This window comes from Tursiops truncatus, chromosome 2 (assembly GCF_011762595.2).
Source record: "Tursiops truncatus isolate mTurTru1 chromosome 2, mTurTru1.mat.Y, whole genome shotgun sequence".
Taxonomy (NCBI): domain Eukaryota; kingdom Metazoa; phylum Chordata; class Mammalia; order Artiodactyla; family Delphinidae; genus Tursiops; species Tursiops truncatus.
This window is the reverse complement of record NC_047035.1, coordinates 38,685,105-38,708,964: the sequence shown is the minus strand read 5'-3', so window position 1 is coordinate 38,708,964 and position 23,860 is coordinate 38,685,105. Positions and strand designations below refer to the sequence as shown.

The following is a 23,860-nucleotide window of genomic DNA, read 5'->3' as shown; positions in this document are numbered from 1 at the left end:
AATTTTTTTTTATGTATTACTTACATTGCTATTTGCTACCAATGTCTTCATTGCTGAGAAACCAGACATGACAGTAATCAAACTTGTTGCAATTCTCATCATCCAGAAAATAGCCATGAATACAAGAGAAGTAAAACTGTCCATGAATAGGAGAAAAGACCGTCACAGGCATGTGAGATCTGCATGTAACAGATGCCCTCAGACGTCACTTGATTCTTCAAGGAACTCTACCAGAGCCCCACATCCTGCAAACATGACCTAGTTTCTGCATATGGCAGGTCAAAGACAGCAAATTGTTAGAAATTTTGCTGGAGGTGTGTGCTGACTGTGAGGAAAAGCAATAGATGAGAGGCTAAAGAAATATTCAAAAAAACAAAATGTAATGATGAACATATGGAAATGAAAACTTAAAACATAATATCATTTATAATTTATAAAATAAAATAGTAAATCTAACAAAACAGGGACAGGATCTGTTTTCTGAAAATTACAAGATGCTGATGAAGGAAATCAAAGAAGACCTAAATGAATGGAGAGATATACCATATTAATGAATTGGAAGACCCAACATAGTAAATAGGTCAATTCTCCCCAGATTTATCTATAAGTTTAATGCAACTCCTATCAAAATTCCAGCAAGGTTTTTTGGTAGACACAGACAAGCTTATTCTGAAATGTAAGTGGAAAGGTGTAAGATCTAGAATAGCTCAGAGCATTGAAAAAGGAACAAGGTAGTAGGAATCACTCTATCCAATGTTATGGTATATTATTTAGCTGTAGCAATGAAAACAGAATGATATTGGCAAAGACACTCTTTTCAACAAATGGTGCTGGAAAAATTGGACATACAGTGGCAAAAAAAGGCCAAACTTCAACCTAAATCTTACATCTTACACAAAAATTAACTCAAAATGCATCATGGACTTAAATATAAAATGTAAGACTATAAAACTTGAAGAGAATGAAAAGACAAACAACAAACTGGAAAAAAATACTTGCAAATCATATACCCAACAAGGGACAAATATCTAAAATATATAAGAAGTACCAAAACTCAACATTAAAAAAAAAAAAATGCACTTCGTAAACAGGCAAAAGACGTGAAAGGATGTTTTACTGAAGAGAGCAAACAGAGGAAAACTAAGCACATGAAAATATGTTCACCATTATTAGCCATTAGGGAAATACAAATTAAACCTACAATGTGATATTACTGCCCACCTAAAATAAAAAATAGTGATAACCTCAAATGATGTGAGGATGCAGAGAAAACAGATTGTTCATATATTGCTGGTGGGTATACAAAACTGTATATCTACTCTGGTAGTTTCATACAAAACTAACATGTGCTTAACATATGACCCAGCAATTACACTCTTGGGCATTTATCCCAAAGAAAGGAAAATTAATATCCACACAAAAACCTGTCCATGAACGTTTATCGTAGTTCTATTTGTAACAGCCCCAAATGGAAACAACACAAATTTCCTTCAGTGGGTGAATAGCTGAACAAACTGTGGTACAGCTATGCCATGGCATACCATTCAGTAATGAAAAGGAACAAACTAGTGATACACACAATAATCTGGATGGATCTCAAGGGAGTTACACACACAATGAAAAAAGCTAATGTCACAAGTTTACATGATTTTATTTATATAGCATTCTTGAAATGACAATATTAAAGAGCTGGAGAATAGATTAGCGGTTGCCAGGATTTAGGAAGGTGTGGGTGAGAGAGGAGGCTGTGGCAGTGAAAGGATAGCACGAGGGACCCTGTGATAGAACCGCCCTGTACCTTGACGGTGGTGGTGGTTGCATGAACCTATGCTTGTGATAAAATTGCTGGTTGTAGAACCAAACACAGACACACATACACACAGAGAGAAATTAGTGTGTGTAAACTGGCGAAATTTGAATAAGGTTGATGATTCATGTCAATGTCATCTTCCTGGTTATGAGGGAAACCGAGTGAAAGGTAGAATCTCTCTATGATGTTTCTAACAACTGCATGTGATTTACAATTATCTCAAAATAAAAAGTTTTTTTAAAATAAAGCTAAGAGCTTTGTATTAACAAAAACTAAAAGTTTTTTCCCTCCCTTTTCAGGAAGGGCAAATATTCCTTCAAACAACCAGCGCTCCTAGAACATCAACTAGTAACAGAGCACTGCATTCGGTGCCATTAATACACCTTTATTGTGTTACTTTTCATAAAGCTAAAAATACTTGAGAACGCCCCTCAGGAGGGGAACCGCCGGTATGCTCTGGATTTACATGTGCCACCTTGGCTGGAAGGTTAGTTTAATCTCAGAGAGACAACTACAGTTTGTCCTTCTGCCCCAGGGTAAACCAAATGCCAAACCTCTGACCTGAGGCAGTAGCCTCTAGCACAAAGCCAAAGGCTTTAGTCAAAAAACCCTTTGCTCTGGGAAACCAAGCTGTAATTTTGCAATTTATAACAGCTCTCTATAAAATATTCCAGTTTCGTCTTCTTAAATGCCCAGACACTTCAAAACTGTACTGAAAATCTCATTTAGACAAAGAGTATGTTTGGTCCTTAGTGATGCTTTAGACCTGAACAAAATCTTTATGCAATTATTATTTTTCCAGTTAATGAATCCTTTAATGATATTAGCTTTGCAAAGTGTGTTAACTAATCTAATACACTAAGAAAGCAGTATAACTGCTTTCCTAAGTCCACAGAGGTTTTCAAAGCAAAACAGGAGTGAAGGGGGCAGGGCACAACCTTTAAAAGAATGACATAGCCCAATGACATAAACTGATTAGAACCAAATAGGTCCAAGATGGACTAGACCTTGAGCCTCAGTATATGCTCACTGTAACACATCAGCAAGCTAAATGACACACCCACATGGGCCAGACAGTTCCAAGGCCAACCATAAAGGTCAGAGAGTGGGTGGTGGCCCAATTCCTGGAAATCCCCACCCCTTCCCCAAATAGCTGGAATACCCCTCCCACTCATCAGCCTATGAAATTACCCACCCCTATAAAAACTGACAACCCCGTACCCTGGTGCCACTCTGGCCTTCTGAGATGGTCCACACTCTGTCTGTGGAGTGTGGTTCTCTCTAAATAAATCCACTTCTTATCTATCACTTTGTCCCAGCCTGTGGGTTCAAGCCCCAATCAGAGTTACACCAGTTTCAAAAGCACTCTAAAACAGTTCTATCATTGTTTCCTATTTTGTTTGCTCATCGATTGATGGTCCCCTATGAACACCAGAAACATGTTTTGTCTTTCAGATATAGACAAAAAAATATATACAGCCACTACCTTCAGAGTTTCTAGTCTACTGGTTAAGATAGCTTAACAACAACAACTACTGCACTCTTTTATCAACAAAATATGAGTAACATTCTGGGAAAGCCCAAAGACCTGAGTGACTCAAAAGTTAACTTTGGTGAGGTTGAGGAAGATAGCGGAAGAGTAAGACACGGAGATCACCTTCCTCCCCAGAGATACATCAGAAATACATCTACACGTGGAACAACTCCTACAGAACACCCACTGAACGCTGGCAGAAGACCTCAGACCTCCCAAAAGGCAAGAAAGTCCCCACGTACCTGGGTAGGGCTAAAGAAAAAACAGAGACAAAAGGATAGGGACAGGACCTGCACCAGTGGGAGGGAGCTGTGAAAGAGGAAAGGTTTCCACACACACTAGGAAGCCCCTTCGTGGGCAGAGACTACGGGTGACAGAGCGCGGGAAGTTTTAGAGCTACGGAGGAGAGTGCAGCCACAGGGGTGCGGAAGGCAAAGCGGAGAGATTCCCGAACAGAGTATCGGTGCCGACCAGCACTCACCAGCCCCAGAGGCTTGTCTGCTCACCGGCCAGGGTGGGCGGGAGCTGGGAGCTGAGGCTCCGGCTTCGGAGGTCAGATCCCAGGGAGAGGACTGGGTTTGGCGGCGTGAACACAGCCTGAAGGGGGCTAGTGTGCCACAGCTAGCAGGGAGGGAGTCCGGGAAAATGTCTGGAGCTGCCGAAGAGGCGAGAGACGTTTTCTTGCCCCTTTGTTTCCTGGTGCGCGAGGAGAGCGGATTAAGAGCTCTGCTTAAGGGAGCTCTAGAGACGGGCACAGCCGCGGCTATCAGCGCAGACCCCACAGACGGGCATGAGACGCTAAGGCTGCTGCTGCCGCCACCAAGAAGTCTGTGTGCGAGCACAGGTCACTATACTCCACTCCCCTCCCAGGAGCCTGTGCAGCCCGCCACTGCCAGGGTCCCATGATCCAGGGACAACTTAGCCAGGAGAACGCACGGTGTGCCTCGGGCTGCTGCAACGTCACACTGGCCTCTGCCGCCGCAGTCTCGCCCCGCACTCCGTACCCCTCCCTCCCCCCAGCCTGAGTGAGCCAGAGCCCCCGAAGCGCTGCTCTTTTAACCCCATCCGGTCTGAAGAACAGACGCCTGCAGGCGACCTACACGCAGAGGCGGGGCCAAATCCAAAGCTGAACCCCAGGAGCTGTGTGAACAAAGAAGAGAAAGAGAAATGTCTCCCAGCAGCCTCAGGAGCACCAGATTAAAGCTCCACAATCAACTTGATGTACCCTGCATCTGTGGAATACCTGAATAGACAACGAATCATCCCAAATTTAGGAGGTGGACTTGGAGAGCAAGATATATTATTTTTTTCCCTTTTCCTCTTTTTGTGAGTATGTGTATGCTTCTGTGTGAGATTCTGTCTGTAAAGCTTTGCTTTCACCATTTCTCCTAGGGTTCTGTCTGTCCGTTTTTTGTTTTTCTTTTTTTTTTTTAACTGAAAAAAATTGTTTTTCTTCATAATTATTTTTTATTTTAATAAATGTATTTTATTTTATCTTATTTTATTTTATCTTCTATCTTTCTTCCTTCCTTCCTTCCTCCCTCCCTCCCTCTCCTTCTCCCTTCCTTCCTTCCTTCCTTCCTTTCTTTTCTTTTCTTTACTTTTCTTTATTTCTACTTTTTCTCCCTTTTATTCGGAGCTCTGTGGATGAAAGGCTCTTGGTACTCAAGCCAGGATTCAGTGCTATGCCTCTGAGGTGGGAGAGCCAAATTCAGGACACTGGTCCACAAGAGACCTCCCAGCTCCATGTAATATCAAACGGCGAAAATCTCCCAGAGATCTACATCTCAACATCAAGACCCAGCTCCACTCAACGACCAGCAAGCTACAGTGCTGCACACGTATGACAAACAACTAGCAAGACAGGAACACAACACCATACATTAGCACAGAGGCTGCCTAAAACGATAATACGGCCACAGACACCTAAAAACACACCACCAGACGTGGACCTGCCCACCAGAAAGACAGGATCCAGGCTCATCCACCAGAACACAGGCACTAGTCCCATCTACCAGGAAGGTGACACAATGCCCTGAACCAACCTTACCCACTGGGGAAAGACACCAAAAACAACGGGAACTACGAACCTGCGGCCTGCAAAAAGGAGACCCCAAACACAGTAAGATAAGCAAAATGAGAAGACAGAAAAACACACAGCAGATGAAGGAGCAAGGTAAAAACCCACCAGACCTAACAAACGAAGAGGAAATAGGCAGTCTACCTGAAAAAGAATTCGGAATAATGATAGTAAACATGATCCAAAATCTTGGATATTGAATAGAGAAAATGCAAGAAACATTTAAAAAGGACCTAGAAGAACCAAAGAGGAAACAACCAATGATGAACAACACAATAACTGAAATTAAAAATACGCTAGAAGGAATCAACAGCAGAATAACTGAGGCAGAAAAACGGATAAGTGACATGGAAGATAAAATAGTGGAAATAACTACTGCAGAGCAGAATAAAGAAAAAAGAATGAAAAGAATTGAGGACAGTCTCAGAGACCTCTGGGACAACATTAAATGCACCAACATTCGAACTACAGGGGTCCCAGAAGAAGAAGAGTAAAAGAAAGGGACTGAGAAGATATTTGAAGAGATTACAGTTGAAAATTTCCCTAATATGGGAAAGGAAATAGTTAATCAAGTCCAGGAAGCACAGAGAGTCCCATATAGGATAAATCCAAGGAGAAACACGCCAAGACACATATTAATCAAACTATCAAAAATTAAATACAAAGAAAACATATTAAAAGCAGCAAGGGAAAAACAACAAACAACATACAAGGGAATGACCATAAGGTTAACAGCTGATCTTTCAGCAGAAACTTTGCAAGCCAAAAGGGCGTGGCAGGACATATTTAAAGTGATGAAGGAGAAAAACCTACAAACAAGATTACTCTAACAACCAAGGATCTCATTCAGATTTGATGGAGAAATTAAAACCTTTACAGACAAGCAAAAGCTGAGAGAGTTCAGGACCACCAAACCACCTTTACAAAAAATGCTAAAGGAACTTGTCTAGGCAAGAAACACAAGAGAAGGAAAAGACCTACAAAAACGAACCCAAAACAATTAAGAAAATGGGAACAGGAACATAAATATCGATAATTACCTTAAATGGATTAAATGCTCCAACCAAAAGACACAGACTGGCTGAATGTATATAAAAACAAGACCCATATATATGCTGTCTACAAGAGACCCACTTCAACCTAGGGACACATACAGACTGAATGTGAGGGGATGAAAAAAGTTATTCCATGCAAATGGAAACCAAAGGAAAGCTGGAGTAGCAATTCTCATATCAGACAAAATAGACTTTAAAATAAAGACTATTACAAGAGACAAAGAAGGACACTACATAATGATAAAGGGATCGATCCAAGAAGAAGATATAAAAATTGTAAATATTTATGCACCCAACATAGGAGCACCTCAATACATAAGGCAAATAAAAACAGCCATAAAAGGGGAAATCGACAGTAACACAATCATAGTAGGGGACTTTAAAAACCCACTTCACCAATGAACAGATCATCCTAAATGAAAACAAATAAGGAAACACAAGCATTAAATAATACATTAAATAAGATGGACTTAATTGATATATATAGGACGTTCCATCCAAAAACAACAGAATACACATTTTTCTCAAGTGCTCATGGAACATTCTCCAGGATAGATCATATCTTGGGTCACAAATCAAGCCTTGGTAAATTTAAGAAAACTGAAATTGTATCAAGTAACTTTTCTGACCACAACGCTATGAGAGTAGATATCAAATACCAGAAAATATCTGTAAAAAATACAACCACATGGAGGCTAAACAATACACTACCTAATAATGAAGTAATCATTGAAGAAATCAAACAGGAAATCAAAAAGTACCTAGAAACAAATGACAATGGGACACAACGACCCAAAACCTATGGGATGCAGCAAAAGCAGTTCTAAGAGGGAAGTTTATAGCATACAATCCTGCCTTAAGAAACAGGAAACATCTCAAATAAAAAACCTAACCCTGTACCTAAAGCAATTAGAGAAAGAAGAAAAAAAAAAACCCCAGTGTTAGCAGAAGGAAAGAAATCTTAAAGATCAGATCAGAAATAAATGAAAAAGAAATGAAGGAAATGATAGCAAAGATCAATAAAACTAAAGATAAACAAAATTGATAAAGCATTAGCCATACTCATCAAGAAAAAAAGGGAGAAGACTCAAATCGATAGAATTAGAAATGAAAAAGGAGAAGTAACAACTGACACTGCAGAAATACAAAGGATCATGAGAGATTACGACAAGCAACTCTATGCCAATAAAATGGACAACCTGGAAGGAATGGACAAATATTTAGAAAGCACAACCTGCTGAGACTGAACCAGGAAGAAATAGAAAATATGAACACAACAATCTCAAGCACTGAAATTGAAACTGTGATTAAAAATCTTCCAACAAACAAAAGCCCAGGACCAGATGGCTTCACAGTGAATTCTATCAAACATTTAGAGGAGAGCTAACACCTATCCTTCTCAATCTCTTCCAAAATATAGCAGAGAGAGGAACACTCCCAAACTCATTCTATGAGGCCACCATCACCCTGATACCAAAACCAGACAAAGATGTCACAAAGAAAGAAAACTAAAGGCCAATATCACTGATGAACATAGATGCAAAAATCCTCAACAAAATACTAGCAAACAGAATCCAACAGCACATTAAAAAGATCATACACCATGATCAAGTGGGGTTTATTCAAGGAATGCAAGGTTTCTTCAATATACCCAAATCAATCAATGTGATACACCATAATAACAAATTGAAGAAGAAAAACCATATGATCATCTCAATAGATGCATAAAAAGCTTTTGACAAAATTCAACACCCATTTATGATAAAAACCCTGCCGAAGGTAGGCATAGAGGGAACTTTCCTCAACATAATAAAGGCCATATATGACAAACCCACAGCCAACATCGTCCTCAATGGAGAAAAACTGAAAGCATTTCCTACTAAGATCAGGAATAAGACAAGGTTGCCCACTCTCACCACTATTATTCAATATAGTTTTGGAAGTTTTAGCCACAGCAATCAGAGAAGAAAAAGAAATAAAATGAATCCAAATCAGAAAACAAGAAAGCTGTCACTGTTTGCAGATGACATGATACTATACATAGAGAATCCTAAAGATGCTACCAGAAAACGACTAGAGCTAATCAATGAATTTGGTAAAGTAGCAGGATACAAAATTAATGCACAGAAATCTCTTGCATTCCTATACACTAATGATGAAAAATCTGAAAGTGAAATTAAGAAAACACTCCCATTTACCACTGCAACAGAAAGAATAAAATATCTAGCAATAAACCTACCTAAGGAGACAAAAGACCTGTATGCAGAAAATTATAAGACACTGATGAAAGAAATTAAAGATGATACACATAGATGGAGAGATATACCATGTTCTTGGATTGGAAGAATCAACATTGTGGAAATGACTCTACTACCCAAAGCAATCTACAGATTCAATGCAATCCCTATCAAACTACCACTGGCATTTTTCACAGAACTAGAACAAAAAATTTCACAATTTGTATGGAAACAGAAAATACCCCAAATAGCCAAAGCAATCTTCAGAACGAAAAATGGAGCTGGAGGAATCAGGATCCGTGCCTTCAGACTATACTACAAAGCTACAGTAATCAAGACAGTATGGTACTGGCACAAAAACAGAAATATAGATCAATGGAACAGGATAGAAACCCCAGAGATCAACCCATGCACATATGGTCACCCTAACTTTGATAAAGGAGGGAAGAATGTACAGTGGAGAAAGGACAGCCTCTTCAATAAGTGGTGCTGATAAAACTGGACAGGTACATGTAAAAATATGAAATTAGAACACTCCCTAACACCACACACAAAAATAAACTCAAAACGTATTAAAGACCTAAACGTAAGGCCAGACACTATCAAACTCTTAGAGGAAAACATAGGCAGAATGCTCTATAACATAAATCACAGCAAAATCCTTTTTGACCCACCTCCTAGAGAAATGGAAATAAAAACAAAAATAAACAAATGGGACCTAATGAAACTTAAAAGCTTTTGCACAGCAAAGGAAACCATAAACAAGACCAAAAGACAACCCTCAGCATGGGAGAAAATACTTGCAAATGAAGCAACTGACAAAGGATTAATCCCCAAAATTTGCAAGCAGCTCATGCAGCTCAATAACAAAAAAACAAACAACCCAATGCAAAAATGGGCAGAAGATCTAAATAGACAGTTCTCCAAAGAAGATATACAGATTTTCAACAAACACATGAAAGAATGCTCAACATCATTAATCATTAGAGAAATGCAAATCAAAACTACAATGAGATATCATCTCACACCAGTCAGAATGGTCATCATCAAAAAATCGAGAAAAAAAGAATTCTGGAGAGGGTATGGAGAGAAGGGAACACTCTTGCACTGTTGGTGGGAATGTAAAGTGATACAGCCACTATAGAGAACAGTACAGAGGTTCCTTAGAAAACTACAAATAGAAGTACCATACGACCCAGCAATCCCACTACTGGGCATATACCCTGAGAAAACCATAATTCAAAATAGTCATGTAACAAAATGTTCACTGCAGCTGTATTTACAATAGCCAGGATATGGAAGCAACCTAAGTGTCCATCTACAGATGAATGGATAAAGAAGATGTGGCACATATATACAATGGAATATTACTCAGCCATAAAAAGAAATGAAATTGAGCTATTTCTACTGGGGTGGATGGACCTAGAGTCTGTTATACAGAGTGAAGTAAGTTAGAAAGAGAAAAACAAATACCATATGCTAACACATATATATGTAATCTAAGAAAAAGTAAATCATGAAGTACCTAGGGGTAAGATGGGAATAAAGACACAGACCTACTAGAGCATGGACTTGACGATATGGGGAGGGGGAAGGGTAAGGTGTGATAAAGTGGGAGAGTGGCATGGACATATATACACTACCAAACGTAAAACAGATAGCTAGTGGAAAGCAGCTGCATAGCACAGGGAGATCAGCTAGGTAGTTTGTGACCACCTAGAGGGGTGGGATAGGGAGGGTGGGAGGGAGGGAGATGCAAGAGGGAAGAGATATGGGAACATATGTTTATGTATAACTGATTCACTTTGTTATAAGGCAGAAACTACCACACCATCGTAAAGCAGTTATATTCCAATAAAGATGTTTAAAAAAAAAATTAAAAAAAAAAAAGAAAAGTTAACCTTGCCCTGGATAGTCAGCCTTACGCCTATTTTGAAATCACAGTAACTAATATTTTACTAGAGTAGCAAATCAAATCTCCTCCTCAGGTTCAAACACAGCTTGGCAGGGATTTCAATATTGTTTTCTTAGATTCAATTGGTTCATATTTTGAAAGAAATAGAAAATGATACCAACAATTTTAATCCTTATGAAAAGTATACAATGCAGATCTTATTTCCATTTTACAAAGGTCAATAAGATTCATGGTCTGGGTGACTTAAAGCCCTTTTGCTCTTTCTATAACACAGCATTTTCATATACCTTTTGGTTATTTGTATGTTTTTTATGGAGAAATGTCTATTCAAGACATTTGCCAATTTTTAAATTGGGTTATTTGGTTTTTTACTGTTTAGTTGTGTGAGTTCCTTATATATTTTGGATATTAACCCCTCAACAGATATAGGTTTGCAAATATTTTCTCCCATTCTGTAAGTTGCCTTTTCACCTGTTATTTGCTTTCCTTGCTGTGCAGAAGCTTTCTGGTTTGATGCAGTCCCATTTGTCTATTTTTGCTTTTGTTGCCTATGCTATTGGTGTCATATCCAAGAAATCACTGCAAAGATTTAAACATAATACCTGAAACTCTAAAATTCCTAGGAGAAAACACAGGGAAAATTTTCTTGATTGTGTTTTTGTCATTGTCTTGGCAATGTCTTAATCCATTTTGAGTTGATTTTTGTGTGTGATGTTAGATAAGATCCCAATTTCATTCTTTTGCATATGAATGTCCAGTTTTCCAAACACCATTTGTTGAAGAGACTATCCTTTCCCCATTGTGAATTCTTGGCACCCTTGTCAAAGATCAGTTGACTATGTGCAAATTTAATTCTGAACTCTCTATTCTGTTCCATGGTCTATATGTCTGTCTCTAGGCCTGCACCATACTATTTTAATTACTGCAGACTTGTAAAGTATTTTGTAATCAGGAAGTGTTATGTATCCAGTTTTGTTCTTTCTCAAGATTATTTTGGCTGTTTGAGGTTCTTTGTGGTTCCATATGAAATTGACACAGGTTTTTCATATTTAAGTCTTAAAGCCCAGAATTGATTGATATGGTGGGAAGGAGAGGTCAGACTGAACTTTTTTCCTATGCCCAATAACATTTGTTGAATGGTCTTGCCTTTCCCACTCATGTATATTTGCCTATCTCTGTCATATATAATGTCTCTCCATATGTTTGGGGCTATTTTTACATTCATTAACTTGCGCCATTACCATATGTCAATTTGATTATCCCTATGCCAAAATCACACTCTTAATTACTACACATTACTCCTCCTCACTCCAATGTTTCATCTGTCTCCACTACTCTAATAAATCTGCTTTTATCAAGTCCACAAATATGCTCTATGTTGAAAAATCCAAGCAGAATTTTTCACATTTTATTTATATTTTAGAAGATTTCAAGATAGTTGTTCATTTTCTCTCTTGATTTCCATAAAATAAAATATTTCTGCTTTTGATCTGATATCACCAACCACTCATCAATGTCCTTTCAGGCCCTTTCTCATCTACTTCATCTAAATGTAGGAGTTTCTCAAAACTCTTTTCTCTTTCCTAGCTATAATGTCATTTTGAGTGATCACAGCCATGTCTTCAAGGCCTTTTATATATTAATGGCTTCCAAATGTATATGTCCTTATGAACCCCAGAATTATATCCATTGATAAAATAAAAATTTATTGATCATCTAACATGTACCAAGCACTATTCTAAGTGCAAATTACTCAGCAATGAACAAAAGAGGCAAAACTCCTTGCCTGCATGAAATGTTTATTCTAATAGTGGCACATTTAACAAATAAAGAAATGAACTATATATATAAAATACTTCAAGTTGTGATAAGTTCTGTGAAGAAAATTAAACTGTGGAAGTTACCTAAGGACTTTAAGGGTAGAGATGCTGCAATTTTAAATAGGATAGAAATCTGACAATCTGACTAGAGATGTAGTAATCTTAAGCAGAGGTCAGCAAACTAGGACCTGAGGGGCAAATCTGGACTTCCACTTGTGTTTGTATGGCCAGTAAGCTAAAAATGGTTTTTACATTTTTAAATAATTGCGGGAAAAAAGGAAAATAATATTTTATGACATGTAAAAGTATATGAAATTCAAATTAATGTAACTATAAATAAGCTTTCATTGGGACCGAGCACTGTTCATTATTTACATGTTGTCTATGGCTCTTTTCATGCTACAATGACAAAGTTAAGTAGTTGAAACAAAGACCACATGGCCCACAAAGTCTAGACTATGTACTTTCTGGTCCTTTACACAAAAAGTTTGCTGATCCCTGATCTTAATCAATATACTCTATTGCTTGCAAACAGAAGATTTGCATGACAAAGTCCTATCTGGATTCAATGCCAGAAGAAAATATATTAGTCTTTAGGCAAATGTGTTTGCCTCCTTTAATAGGCAACATTTCTCTTTTTAATTTAGCTGCCAAGAAAATCAAAAGCTCAATATGACCAAATTCAGTAAAAATGACACTCCAGGCGGCTAGACACCTCTACTGTATTTAATTCTTTCTTGTATATATATGTGGAAGTGTTTATGCATGTCTGTTGTACTGTCTTGTTTTATATTGATTTTAATTTTATGAGAAGTCCATAAAAGTCAATACAAATATGAACAAACATAAGAATAAATATTTGATATACTATTTTAAGAGGTTATCCTTAAAACTATAATAACCAAACTGCCTTTCTCTATTATGGATTTGGAGTTAAAGTATTAAACAAGTACATGTCTAAATTCATGACGAGGTGTAGTGCTCCTTGTGAAGAAAATATTTTCCTAATTTATGTAATATATAATATTCTCTTTAAGGAAAACATGTAACATCATTTGAAAGGCTTTTCTCAAGATTCTTAAATAATTGTGCAGGAAAGAACACGTTTCAGTCAACTGGAAAATTTACCTCTGTGAAATAGCTCGTGCTTTGACACTAACATTCTTATGCATCATTGCAAATAGAGAACAGAGGTATATTAAGATTAAGTGATATCAGGTCTCACGTTTTATTAGTGAGAAAGTAAAGGTCATGGAATTAAGATTTGAGGTTTTCTCTCGGTTCTTCTGAATCTTCTATAATGTACTTTAAAACTAAGGATCAAAAAGGAAAAATTAAACTGTTTAGGGTTTTTTGTTTGCTTGTTTGTTTTGGTTTGTTTTGTTTTTGAATATTTTGGTTTTTCTTACCTTTGAACATTTTACAATAGCTCTCAAAAAGCCACAGAAATGAAACTCTTCCTCTGTAAGTTTGTAGGGAGATTTATTACAAGAACTTTCTTAAAACCAATTAAAGATAAATTTATTATCAAGAATATTAACTCTAGTACTCCACCAAATTTTGATTACAGAATCAGGCCTTTTTCTTGTAATAGGTGTCCTATATAAGTAATAAGTTTGATGGTAGGACCACTATTGATATATTCATTCTGTAATTTCTTATAGTGGTACTGTATGTTTGTGGCAAGCTACATTCCTGTGAGTGGTGGGATTATGGGTGATTTATCATAGTTTCTTCTTTGCCTAGCTCTAATTTCTTATTTTATATAAGTCATGTATCTCTATTAAATAAACATTTTGGGGGGAAAATGGTTAGAAAAATATTTTTTTCTAACATTTTATTCATCCTTGGTAGAAACGATGAAAACAGAATGCGTAAAGTATGCTCTGGTCATGAATGTATTCTCTGATACTTGTCCACAAAGGCAGCAGACCCATTTCTAAACAAATATGTGCTGATTAGCTTAATCAGGACTAGGGAACCAGTGGAGTCCATATGCCCCCGTATGTGCTGTTATTGGTTTTAGAGTAAGATTTTCAGCCAATATGAATACTCAGTTCAAATTATTCCATAGCACATAGAATGTAGAGTGTATGTATAGTTAATTAATGATTTAAGTAGCTAATGTACTAACTAGACCTTTGCTTTTTCTCCTTTCTTTTGTTTTCCATCTTCAGACCAGTTACTTGAGGATTAGCATACAGGTAATTTGAGTTCTGTTATAAAATATGTGAAGTTTCATTTTCTAACAAGCTTTTCTGTTCAAATTTTATTGCTTTCTCCATTGCCGTCTTAAACCTACATCCTCCAACCTTAACTAGATCCACTCCCTCTTCTATTATTTTTAAATCTTCCATAGCTCCCTGTATTATATTTCAAGCATCATCACAATTTGGAATCATACATTTAACTCTGGTTATTTAAGTCTTTCCTCTCACATTAAACTCAGAGCAACACAAGAGCAGGGACTATGTATACTTTTACTTACCACTCCATAGCAATTACTACAATATCCTACAAAACCATGTTTCCCTTTTTTTCTTTCCCCTTGTGAAACCACGGTTTCAAGGTATAATTGATTTACAACATTATATTAGCTTCAGGTGTACAACATAGTGATTCAAAATTTTTATAGATTATACTCCATTTAAAGTTATTATACATAGTAGTTTGTACCTCTTAATCCCCTACCCCTATCTTACCCCTCCACCTTCCCTCTTCCCACTGGTAACAACTACTTTCCTCTCTATATCTGAGTCTGTTTCTTTTTTGTTATATTCATTCGTTTTATTTTTTAGATTACACATATAAAGTGATAACATACAGTACTTGTCTCTCTGACTTATTTCACTAAGTGTAATATCCTCCAGGTCCCCCATTGTGGCAAAAGGCAAAATTTCATTCTTTTTTATGGCTGAGTAGTATTCCTGTGTGTATGTGTATGTGTGTGTGTGTGTGTGTGTGTGTGTGTGGCACATCATCTTTATCCATTCACCTGTTGATGGACACTTAGATTACTTCCATATCTTGGCTATTGTAAGTAATGCTGCTATAAACACTGGGGTGCATGTATCTTTACAAATTAGTGTTTTGTTTTCTTTGGATATGTACCCAAGAGTGGAATTGCTAGATCATATGGTAGTTCTATGTTCTGTTTATTGAGGAACCTCCAAACTATTTTCCATAGTGTCTGTACCAATTTACATTCCCACCAACAGTGTCCAAGGGTTCCCTTTTCTCTACAGCCTCACTAGAGAAAATGAAATACAAACTAGCCCACTCTAATGCAATAAAGTAACTTCAACATGGTACATAAAAATAATGCACTTAATATTATTCCTAGAGAAAGGTTTAAGCCACTCAGGCTTTAACCTAAGTTATACAGTGTCTCCCTATCCTTACTAGAGAAAAATAATACTGCCTACTACCTGACACACAAAAAGTTTGCTAGTAATTTTATTAGCTAACAATAATGTAAAGCTGGCATTGGAGTACTCTTAAATCATGCCAGAAGCCATGACACACCAAATATAATCCGATGCTTCAAATTTCTATCACAGAAAATATTAAAGTTCCTGTCTACTTATAATGTTTCTAATAAACCCTTGAGTGTTATTTTATTTAACTTCTGATCCATGAAAGGAAAAATATAATTGAGGTTTCAGATAAAGTCTACCTTTTCAGGTAATGCCTGCAGGTCAGCTAGAAAAGAGAAATGTCAATAATAAGTCTGAATGCTTACCCTGTAATTTTTCACTAGGTAACAACTGAGAAGCACATGTGGACATGACAATAGTTAAATTCCCTTGCCATGTATAGGTATAGATATAAAGGTCACAGTTTTCAGATATTTGGGCCATGGTGCTTTCACAAAACAGGCTAAAATATAGTTTCCTATAATAATAAACTAGCCATAGTCTCTCCTGCCCAACAAGCAGTTTACTTAAAGACCACAGGAAAAACATGCCAATTGTCCAATGGGCCTGGGCTGGCTTAGCCCCCAACAGGGATACTGAGTCCTCATAATTTTTTTAAGATGGTATTTGTTCTGTTACCTTGGAAAAAACCAGTTAGTTTCATGTGTAAAACTACAGTACTTAGATGTACTAATAAAAAGTTGTTGGGAAATAATTATTGAACCATTACTGAATTTTATTCTGTAATTTTTAATATAGGATCTCTTGAATATATGTTTCTTAATTGTAAAAAGGTTATGATATGTAATAGTACTCTAAATCATTCAGATACAGCTGTCATGTAATTTCAGTGTCAGAACCTGCAAGTTCATTTTGGATGATGTTCTGTCTGTATCCTTTACCCACAGGGACTTAATTTCCTCCTGAAGCAGATAGATCACTGCATCTTTAAATACTTCAAATAGTTCAGGTCACCTGTCATACCTCTCCCCAAAGTCTTCAATTAGCCAAACAAAATATTCATATTTCCTTTAAGTTATAACAAGATTCCCAGAACTTTATGTCATCATGATTATCTTCTAGTAAGTGTGCTGCCATTTGATAATATTTCTTTTAAAGTATCCAGCTGACAGCTGAACATAATATTTTATCTATGATCTGAATAACATGGACTATACTGGGATGCTTAGTACCTTTCTTGATCCAGAGACAAAAGTCCTCTTAATGCATCTTAAGACCAATTCAGTTTTGTTTTACTATCTTCACATGTATATACTTACATGACATATTTAACTGGGGGGAGCTCTTCTTGGAAGGTTAGTGCTTTCACTCTTGGGTTCAGCTGTACATTGCTATAAAAACTTCTTGAAGCATTTAAATAATTTAAATATTGAACCAAGATAATGACACCATGAATACATAAGAATGTATCCCCATTTTTCACATTTAGGAATACAAAGAAATATTTAGACAGGCTTTCCTAAATTTAAAAATATGATTGTATAAAAGTAAACTGATTAAAAGAAAGTTACTTTAATTTGTAGAAAAAATATATATATTGCCTACTATATCTGGAAGAAGTAGAGTGCTTCTGTTATAGATCTGGTTTAAAAATAATCCAAGATTTTAAAATATTGAAAATCAATTTCTTTACATTCTAAAGGCATAATTCTGCCTGAATGTTTTGCATAATTCTGCCAGAACTTTTCATATAATGGGATCTGCCTACTGATAATTTTATGCTTATTACAAAACCCATGAAACAAGAAATGAAGACCAAAGAGCTTTTTCTGAGTTTCTTCAAAGAACATGCTAGAAAAAAAAATATTAGACAGTGGAAAATAAAAAACCTTAAGGTTTTAAATTTCATTCTACAAAACAAGCTGAAAATGATTCCAGTATTATGAGAAATATGTGGTCTACACAACATGCTACAAGTTATGTATTTTTTCATACAGTCCTAAAGCTGAAAATAAAGTCCCCAGCCATTTACTTTATTTGAATTATTTCTCAGTAAAATCATTTCAAACTGTAGGATAGATTTTTTGAGCTTTAACTATCATCCTTTCTATTTTTTTCCCATAATCTGCTCTTTCCCTTTTAAATCCTCACTCATTCCACCCATTTCTCTTGTCTTTTAACTGCACAGAATGTTAGCAAGTAGCAAAGCCCAGAGGACGGATTTTGGTTATTAAATTTGAAAAGAATCTAAAGCAACTATAGTAATTAGTAGTCAATAAAATACTTTCAACCAAATCAAATTAATCTAGGTACTGTTTTATATTTTTAAATTGCCTAAGGCAAACTTTCATGATAAAAATGCTACAATCTCCACATCAGTAGTGATTTTAATGCCACAATTTGTATTACAGAAAGCATTATTCACAAAAGACAAGCTAAGACTGAATTAAATCACAGTGATTAATTTGCTTGTGGGTTAAAGCTGAATTCAAAATATCTATAAAACTAAGTATGTGGAAGCGACAGAATGCAATCTCAGTAATTGGGGCGAACGTTTTCTCTAATTAGCTGAAATGCATCATTAAATTCTATTGTACCAGCAGCTGAAAAAAAATAGCTGTTTTAGAACTAACAAGAGAAGCGTTAGAACAAAGACATTTCATTTCACACATTATATTTCGATCTTTTTCAGTACATACTCAAAGTTAAATTTGATAACAACCACCATTGATAAAATATTTGAAACAAACAATTAACAAAATGTAAGATAAGAAACATATAGGAAGACAAATATTTCACTTATTGAGGAACAGCAAGTCTAAGAGAGGTCTCTAATATCAAATATGGTATAACTGTTAAAAATCAGATGCTGTTTACTGAAGCTATCCTCAAGTAAATCTACACTTCTAAGATTATGACTACAATTCCAGGATTTATGTGATTACTGTCATTGAACTTTCATTTTCTTTTTTCTACCCTTGTATTTTAACAGGCTCAACCAATGTCATTCTTATGATCAAAAGTAAAGATGAATATAAAATAGTTAGATACACAGATGGATGGATGGATGAGATAAATAAGATAAAAAAGAGATAGAGATGAGAGATAAGAGAGAGAAAGAAGATAGAAAGCTTTATTATGAAAGCCATATAAGCTCATTGGCTGCTGTGCTGAGAATAACCTATACAGGGACGGGGTGGATGCACAGACCAACCACTTGGCTACAGAATAACCCAGATGGGACATGATGGTGACTTGAACCAGCTGATCTCAATGGAGGTGGTGAGAAATGGAGGTGGAGCCAATAGGATTTGGGGGAAGTTTCAACGTGGAAGCTTTGTCCTAAGCAACTGAGGTGTGGAGTTTCCATTAACTGCATTGAGGAAGAATGTCAGTAGAGCAGGTTTATGGGAGATGATTAGGAGTTCAGTTCTGGACAATTTCATTGGATATGAGTAGGCAGTTGAATAGGAGAATCTGTGGTTCAGGGAGTAGGTCCAGGATGAGTATGTATACTAGGGTGGTGTTAGCATATATTATTACAGTCATGAGATTGTATGATATCACTGAGGAGAGATTCTAGACAGAAAAGGGAAGAGGCATAAGGACTGAAGTCTAGATATCCCTAAATTTAGGATATTATCTTGGTAAAACTGTTTTCAAGAAGCACCCTACCAAGTTACACACAGACCAGAAAAATATGATAGTGTCAGTCACTACAGCCTTTGCTAATATTAGGCATTATATCTGACAGTCTCTTGTTCTTTCAATATTTATTTATTACAAGTGAAAATAAGACTTTTTGTATGTTTATTAGTAATTTGAACTTTTGTCTTCTATGCGTTCAGCTCATTTTCCCCATGTATTCTAATTCTTCTTATTGATCTGTAAAATCACTTTACATATTAAGGTAATTAATCTTTCACCTGTGATATTTGTTGCAGATGCTTTATCTCATTTTTGTTTCCATAGCTTTTGGTGTGAAAGGTTTTACATATTCTAGCCAAATTTATTCATCACTTAATTTGTTATGTACTCCATTGCATTAATACATACAAAGACTTCTGTATGTGCCATGGTTCTTTAAATCTGCTCTTCCTACTAGTCAAACACTATTCTAAAGATTTCCCATTTAGTTAGGAGGCACATCCATGATTTTGTCTTATCCAAAAGTTAATTCATTTTAATATTTTTACTTATTTCTTTAAAAATCTTTTTATGTGAATTAAAATTTATATTACACCCTAACTGCATCATGAAGCAGACAGTTGAGCAGGTACTAGAGGGGAAGCTTGTGAGAATCTATTGGTTCCATTCCTGAACTAACCCAGCATCTGGGAACTTAGAGAAGGGAACTAAAAAATCTGCCATGTACCATATCTGTGGCATAAGCTCTGGGTCAGGTACTTTTCTAGTGTAAAGGGCTATTATTCCATCAGTTTACTGATGTTATCTGTCAACTACCATGAGACCCCACTGAATTTTCTGGAAAGAAAAGCTTCTGACTGAGATAGTGATTGACAAGGTAAATGGTTGCGTCTTGAGCTCAGTGTCATTGAATGTGGACCTCAGAGAATATCCTGCTTCTAGCGATTTAAACACTGACTCTCACGTGCACCCCTCAGGAAGATCTTGTTCCTTCTTTGGATTCCCTCCCTACTAACCTTATATCAGTTCAGGTTCACAGTAATCAAATTCCACAGGTATGCAGTTTTTCCTTTTCCCCTCTGTGGTCACACATTCCACTTTAAGGGGTCATTTAACTGCATCTTGTAAAATGTCAAAAGAAGAGCAAATCTCACCCTCTTTCATAACTCTTCCACATAGCTAGCCTCCAGTATCTCACTTGCACTCTCTCTGAAGGCTTCCCTCCCTCAGCTCTTACCCTCAAGGCCGTTCCCTTCAACTCCCCTCAATCCTCTGCTCCTAACACCTGCTCTGGCTTACAACTTCCTACTTGTTTCATGAAATTCCCCTAACTAAACACCTACTTTGTTCATTGGCTCTTTCACTTTGACATTGAAAGGTGCTTGTTGAGCAGGTCTGAAAGAAAAACTACAAGTCAACCTCATATGATTAAAAAAAATAAAATTTGTGGGAAATGGCAAGGAAGGTTATGTGCTATCTGATTATCATATGTCAAAAATCAGTACCTAAAAATAAAGCCTTCACTGATACTTATAAAGTGAAATAGCTTAAGATCAGTTTTCTCTAGAAGTCTTATGTGCAAGCCCTACTTGTCATTCCCTATATTGGATGTGAATCAGCTGGGTGTAGGAAGTGAGAATTTATTTGATTTTGTTTATCATGAGGAGGACTTTGGTTTCTTCTTTGCCCCTAATATGAGTTAGATGGGAAAAATTTAAAGAGGTTCCATGAAAAGACAAGCAAGAAATTAGACATGACAGGTGGATTGCAAGGGTCATATCCATTTCATAGATTTGTGTACGGAAAAAGGGAAAACAAAGAACTATAAGTTGCATTATAGAATGTGTGATAGAGAGAAGAGAAATTTAAGTAGAGGGTAGAATAGAAGATATATAATCTTTTAGTTACAAGCAAGGAAGTTTCTTTCTGAATTTTAAATGGGCAAAATGTCAGAAGAGAAATCAAGAATAAAATCTAGCAAAAGAAATGGCATCACAGTTAGCATTTTAGAGGAATGTGACCAATTACTCTGAGTGGTAATGAGAATGTTTTGAGGAACTGAAATAATTAGCTGTTTTCAGGAACCACAATTCCTAAATTGAGTTTGATGACTAGTACTAATTGATGATTAATGGTTGAACATTTTCCATCTTCCAAGCACTAAATAATATGATTGACTGATATGTCACTTATGAAATACAGAGTAACATTTATAAAGCAATTATACAAGTAATATGTGAGTGGGAAAGCTATGGGCATCTGAAGATCCTATTGAAACAGAAAATAAATAACAAGAACAATAATAATAACCCATACCTTTTCTGTGTCAATGCCTTTTGACATAGACCATGTTGAGACAATATAATCCATGACTCGTTCACTAAGGCCTTTGGGGACCTGATAGAGTTTCAGAAAGTCCCGAACATTATTCAGCATCTCATGGTACCGGTTGGTGTTGGCATACATTTGCTGAAAAATTGTGGTAACATTTCCAAAAATAGTTGCATAAAGAAGAGCTGCAAGAGAAGAAATGATGAAAATAAATCAACTATCCCAAGTGAAAAAAAAATGAGGTGAATATTGGTGAAATCAATGAATCTCTTGACAGAGATGCCTTTATAAACTTTTCGGCATATGGTAACCCCTGAGCAGAGTGCCCAGAATTTGGTGTTCACTCAATAAGGGTTATCTTTAGTATGATAAACATGATTTTATGAGTGAGTACTACTCTAGTCATTGTGGTAAAACATGATAGTGGTTGATAGATTTCATGAAGAATTAGATGATCCAAGGTTATGATTTGCCTAAGACATTCTTAGCCTTATGACTAAAGTTATCCTCCAGCCCTGTCCTCCTGAATGAAGTCTAATCAATTTAAATTTTCGAGAGATTGATGATCCAGTTTAGAAATGTATGCTCTTTCTCACTGCTTGCTTCGTCCAGCTTTTGGATTACTTCCCTGCTTATCAATATTTTTGACAGAACATCAGAAATATAGGGAGGGAAGACAAATCAAAGTGTTCCATTTCTAGAAGATTCTAGAGAGAAACAGCACTGGAATTAACAGTTAAAATGAAACTTTGGGAGTGCCTGAAAATTCTAGTTATTAAATTTATGTCAGTAACCCAGTATCATAAGGCTTTTTTATTTCATTATTTTAATTAAGAATAAAGTCAGTTTGCAAACCATTGTTATTCATCTACAGTGGCTAGGAAAGGAATAGGGTTTTTTAATGCCCCTGACTGCTACTCCCTCCCTCAACCAATAATTTACCAACTCTTCTCTCTCCAGATCTGGTCAGGTTACTAATGTTGACCTGATCTTGAAAAAGCTTTTAAAAGCAATTGAGTTCAGCCCCAGATCAACACACCTTCAATCACACACCACTCCCAGCCTATCTTGTCCCTTTGATTTTACTCCTTTGTTAACAGTAAGCTCTTTTGAAAAGAGGGCAATATTTTATTCTCCTTAATATTCAGTAAACACAATGTTTAGTAACCACATTCATTCCATAAGCATTTCACAAATAAGTGGAATATCAGACAGTGATCACTTCCATTCTTGTTCCTCTAAGCATTTGAAAAATTACTCGTCTAAACAAAAAGTATGGACTGTTTTATTTCACAGTTTCATCAACCAAATCCCACTTGATGGAATTAGTATAACAACAAGCCAGTGAAGCAACTTAAGATCTTCAATCTATTTTCAGAAAATCATTTGTTTTTTAAAAACACTTGCTCTTTGAGTATAATAAATTGTAATTTCACAACAGGAAGCTATGATTTTACAAGCATTTACTCAGTTTTTTTTTTTTTTTTTGGTTTTTTGGGGGGGTTTTTGGCTGTTATTTAGGGATTTTGATGCCTGTGAAGAACAATTTTTAAGATAGATGATATTTTGTTAGAACTGACTAGGAAGAATATAGTGCTGACATTTCCCATCTGGGTCTTTAAATCTTTGTTTATATTTAAAAACAACAAAAAAGTAGAGGTAATCACAGACTTAACATTCTATTCCATCATTGTTGGCATTAAGAAAGACGAACACAGAAATAATGTGAACAAATTAATGGTAGAAGAATTATGCAACAAATGGAATTTTGCATTTCCTGAAAAGAGACATAAAGAGGATTTATGTTTTTAAAATAATGAGCTTTTTAGAGGTTAATGAAATAATGCTACAATCATGTTTTTGAATAGATAGTCCCCAGCTATTTTAAGTTGTCGGTAAATATCACAGAACTATTATTTTGACGTGTTCAACTCATGTGTCTCCCTAAGATGCCTGTAATATAGTATATTTGCCAAAGTGTCTTACTACTGCCTTTTAGCTTAACAAATTACCACACATTTCATCTTTGGGGGTACATTAAATATGCACACAT

The 23,860-nt window shown here is 36.2% G+C and overlaps 1 protein-coding gene across 1 annotated transcript in view; it reads right to left on the bottom strand.

Annotated features, from left to right (window-relative positions):
- Positions 1-23,860, bottom strand: part of KCNH5 (potassium voltage-gated channel subfamily H member 5) — a 320,302-nt gene that overhangs the window by 81,695 nt on the left and 214,747 nt on the right. The window contains exon 8 of the mRNA XM_019924286.3: positions 21,793-21,992. Coding sequence (XP_019779845.1) covers positions 21,793-21,992 — 200 coding nt within the window. The remainder of the gene's footprint in view (positions 1-21,792; positions 21,993-23,860) is intronic.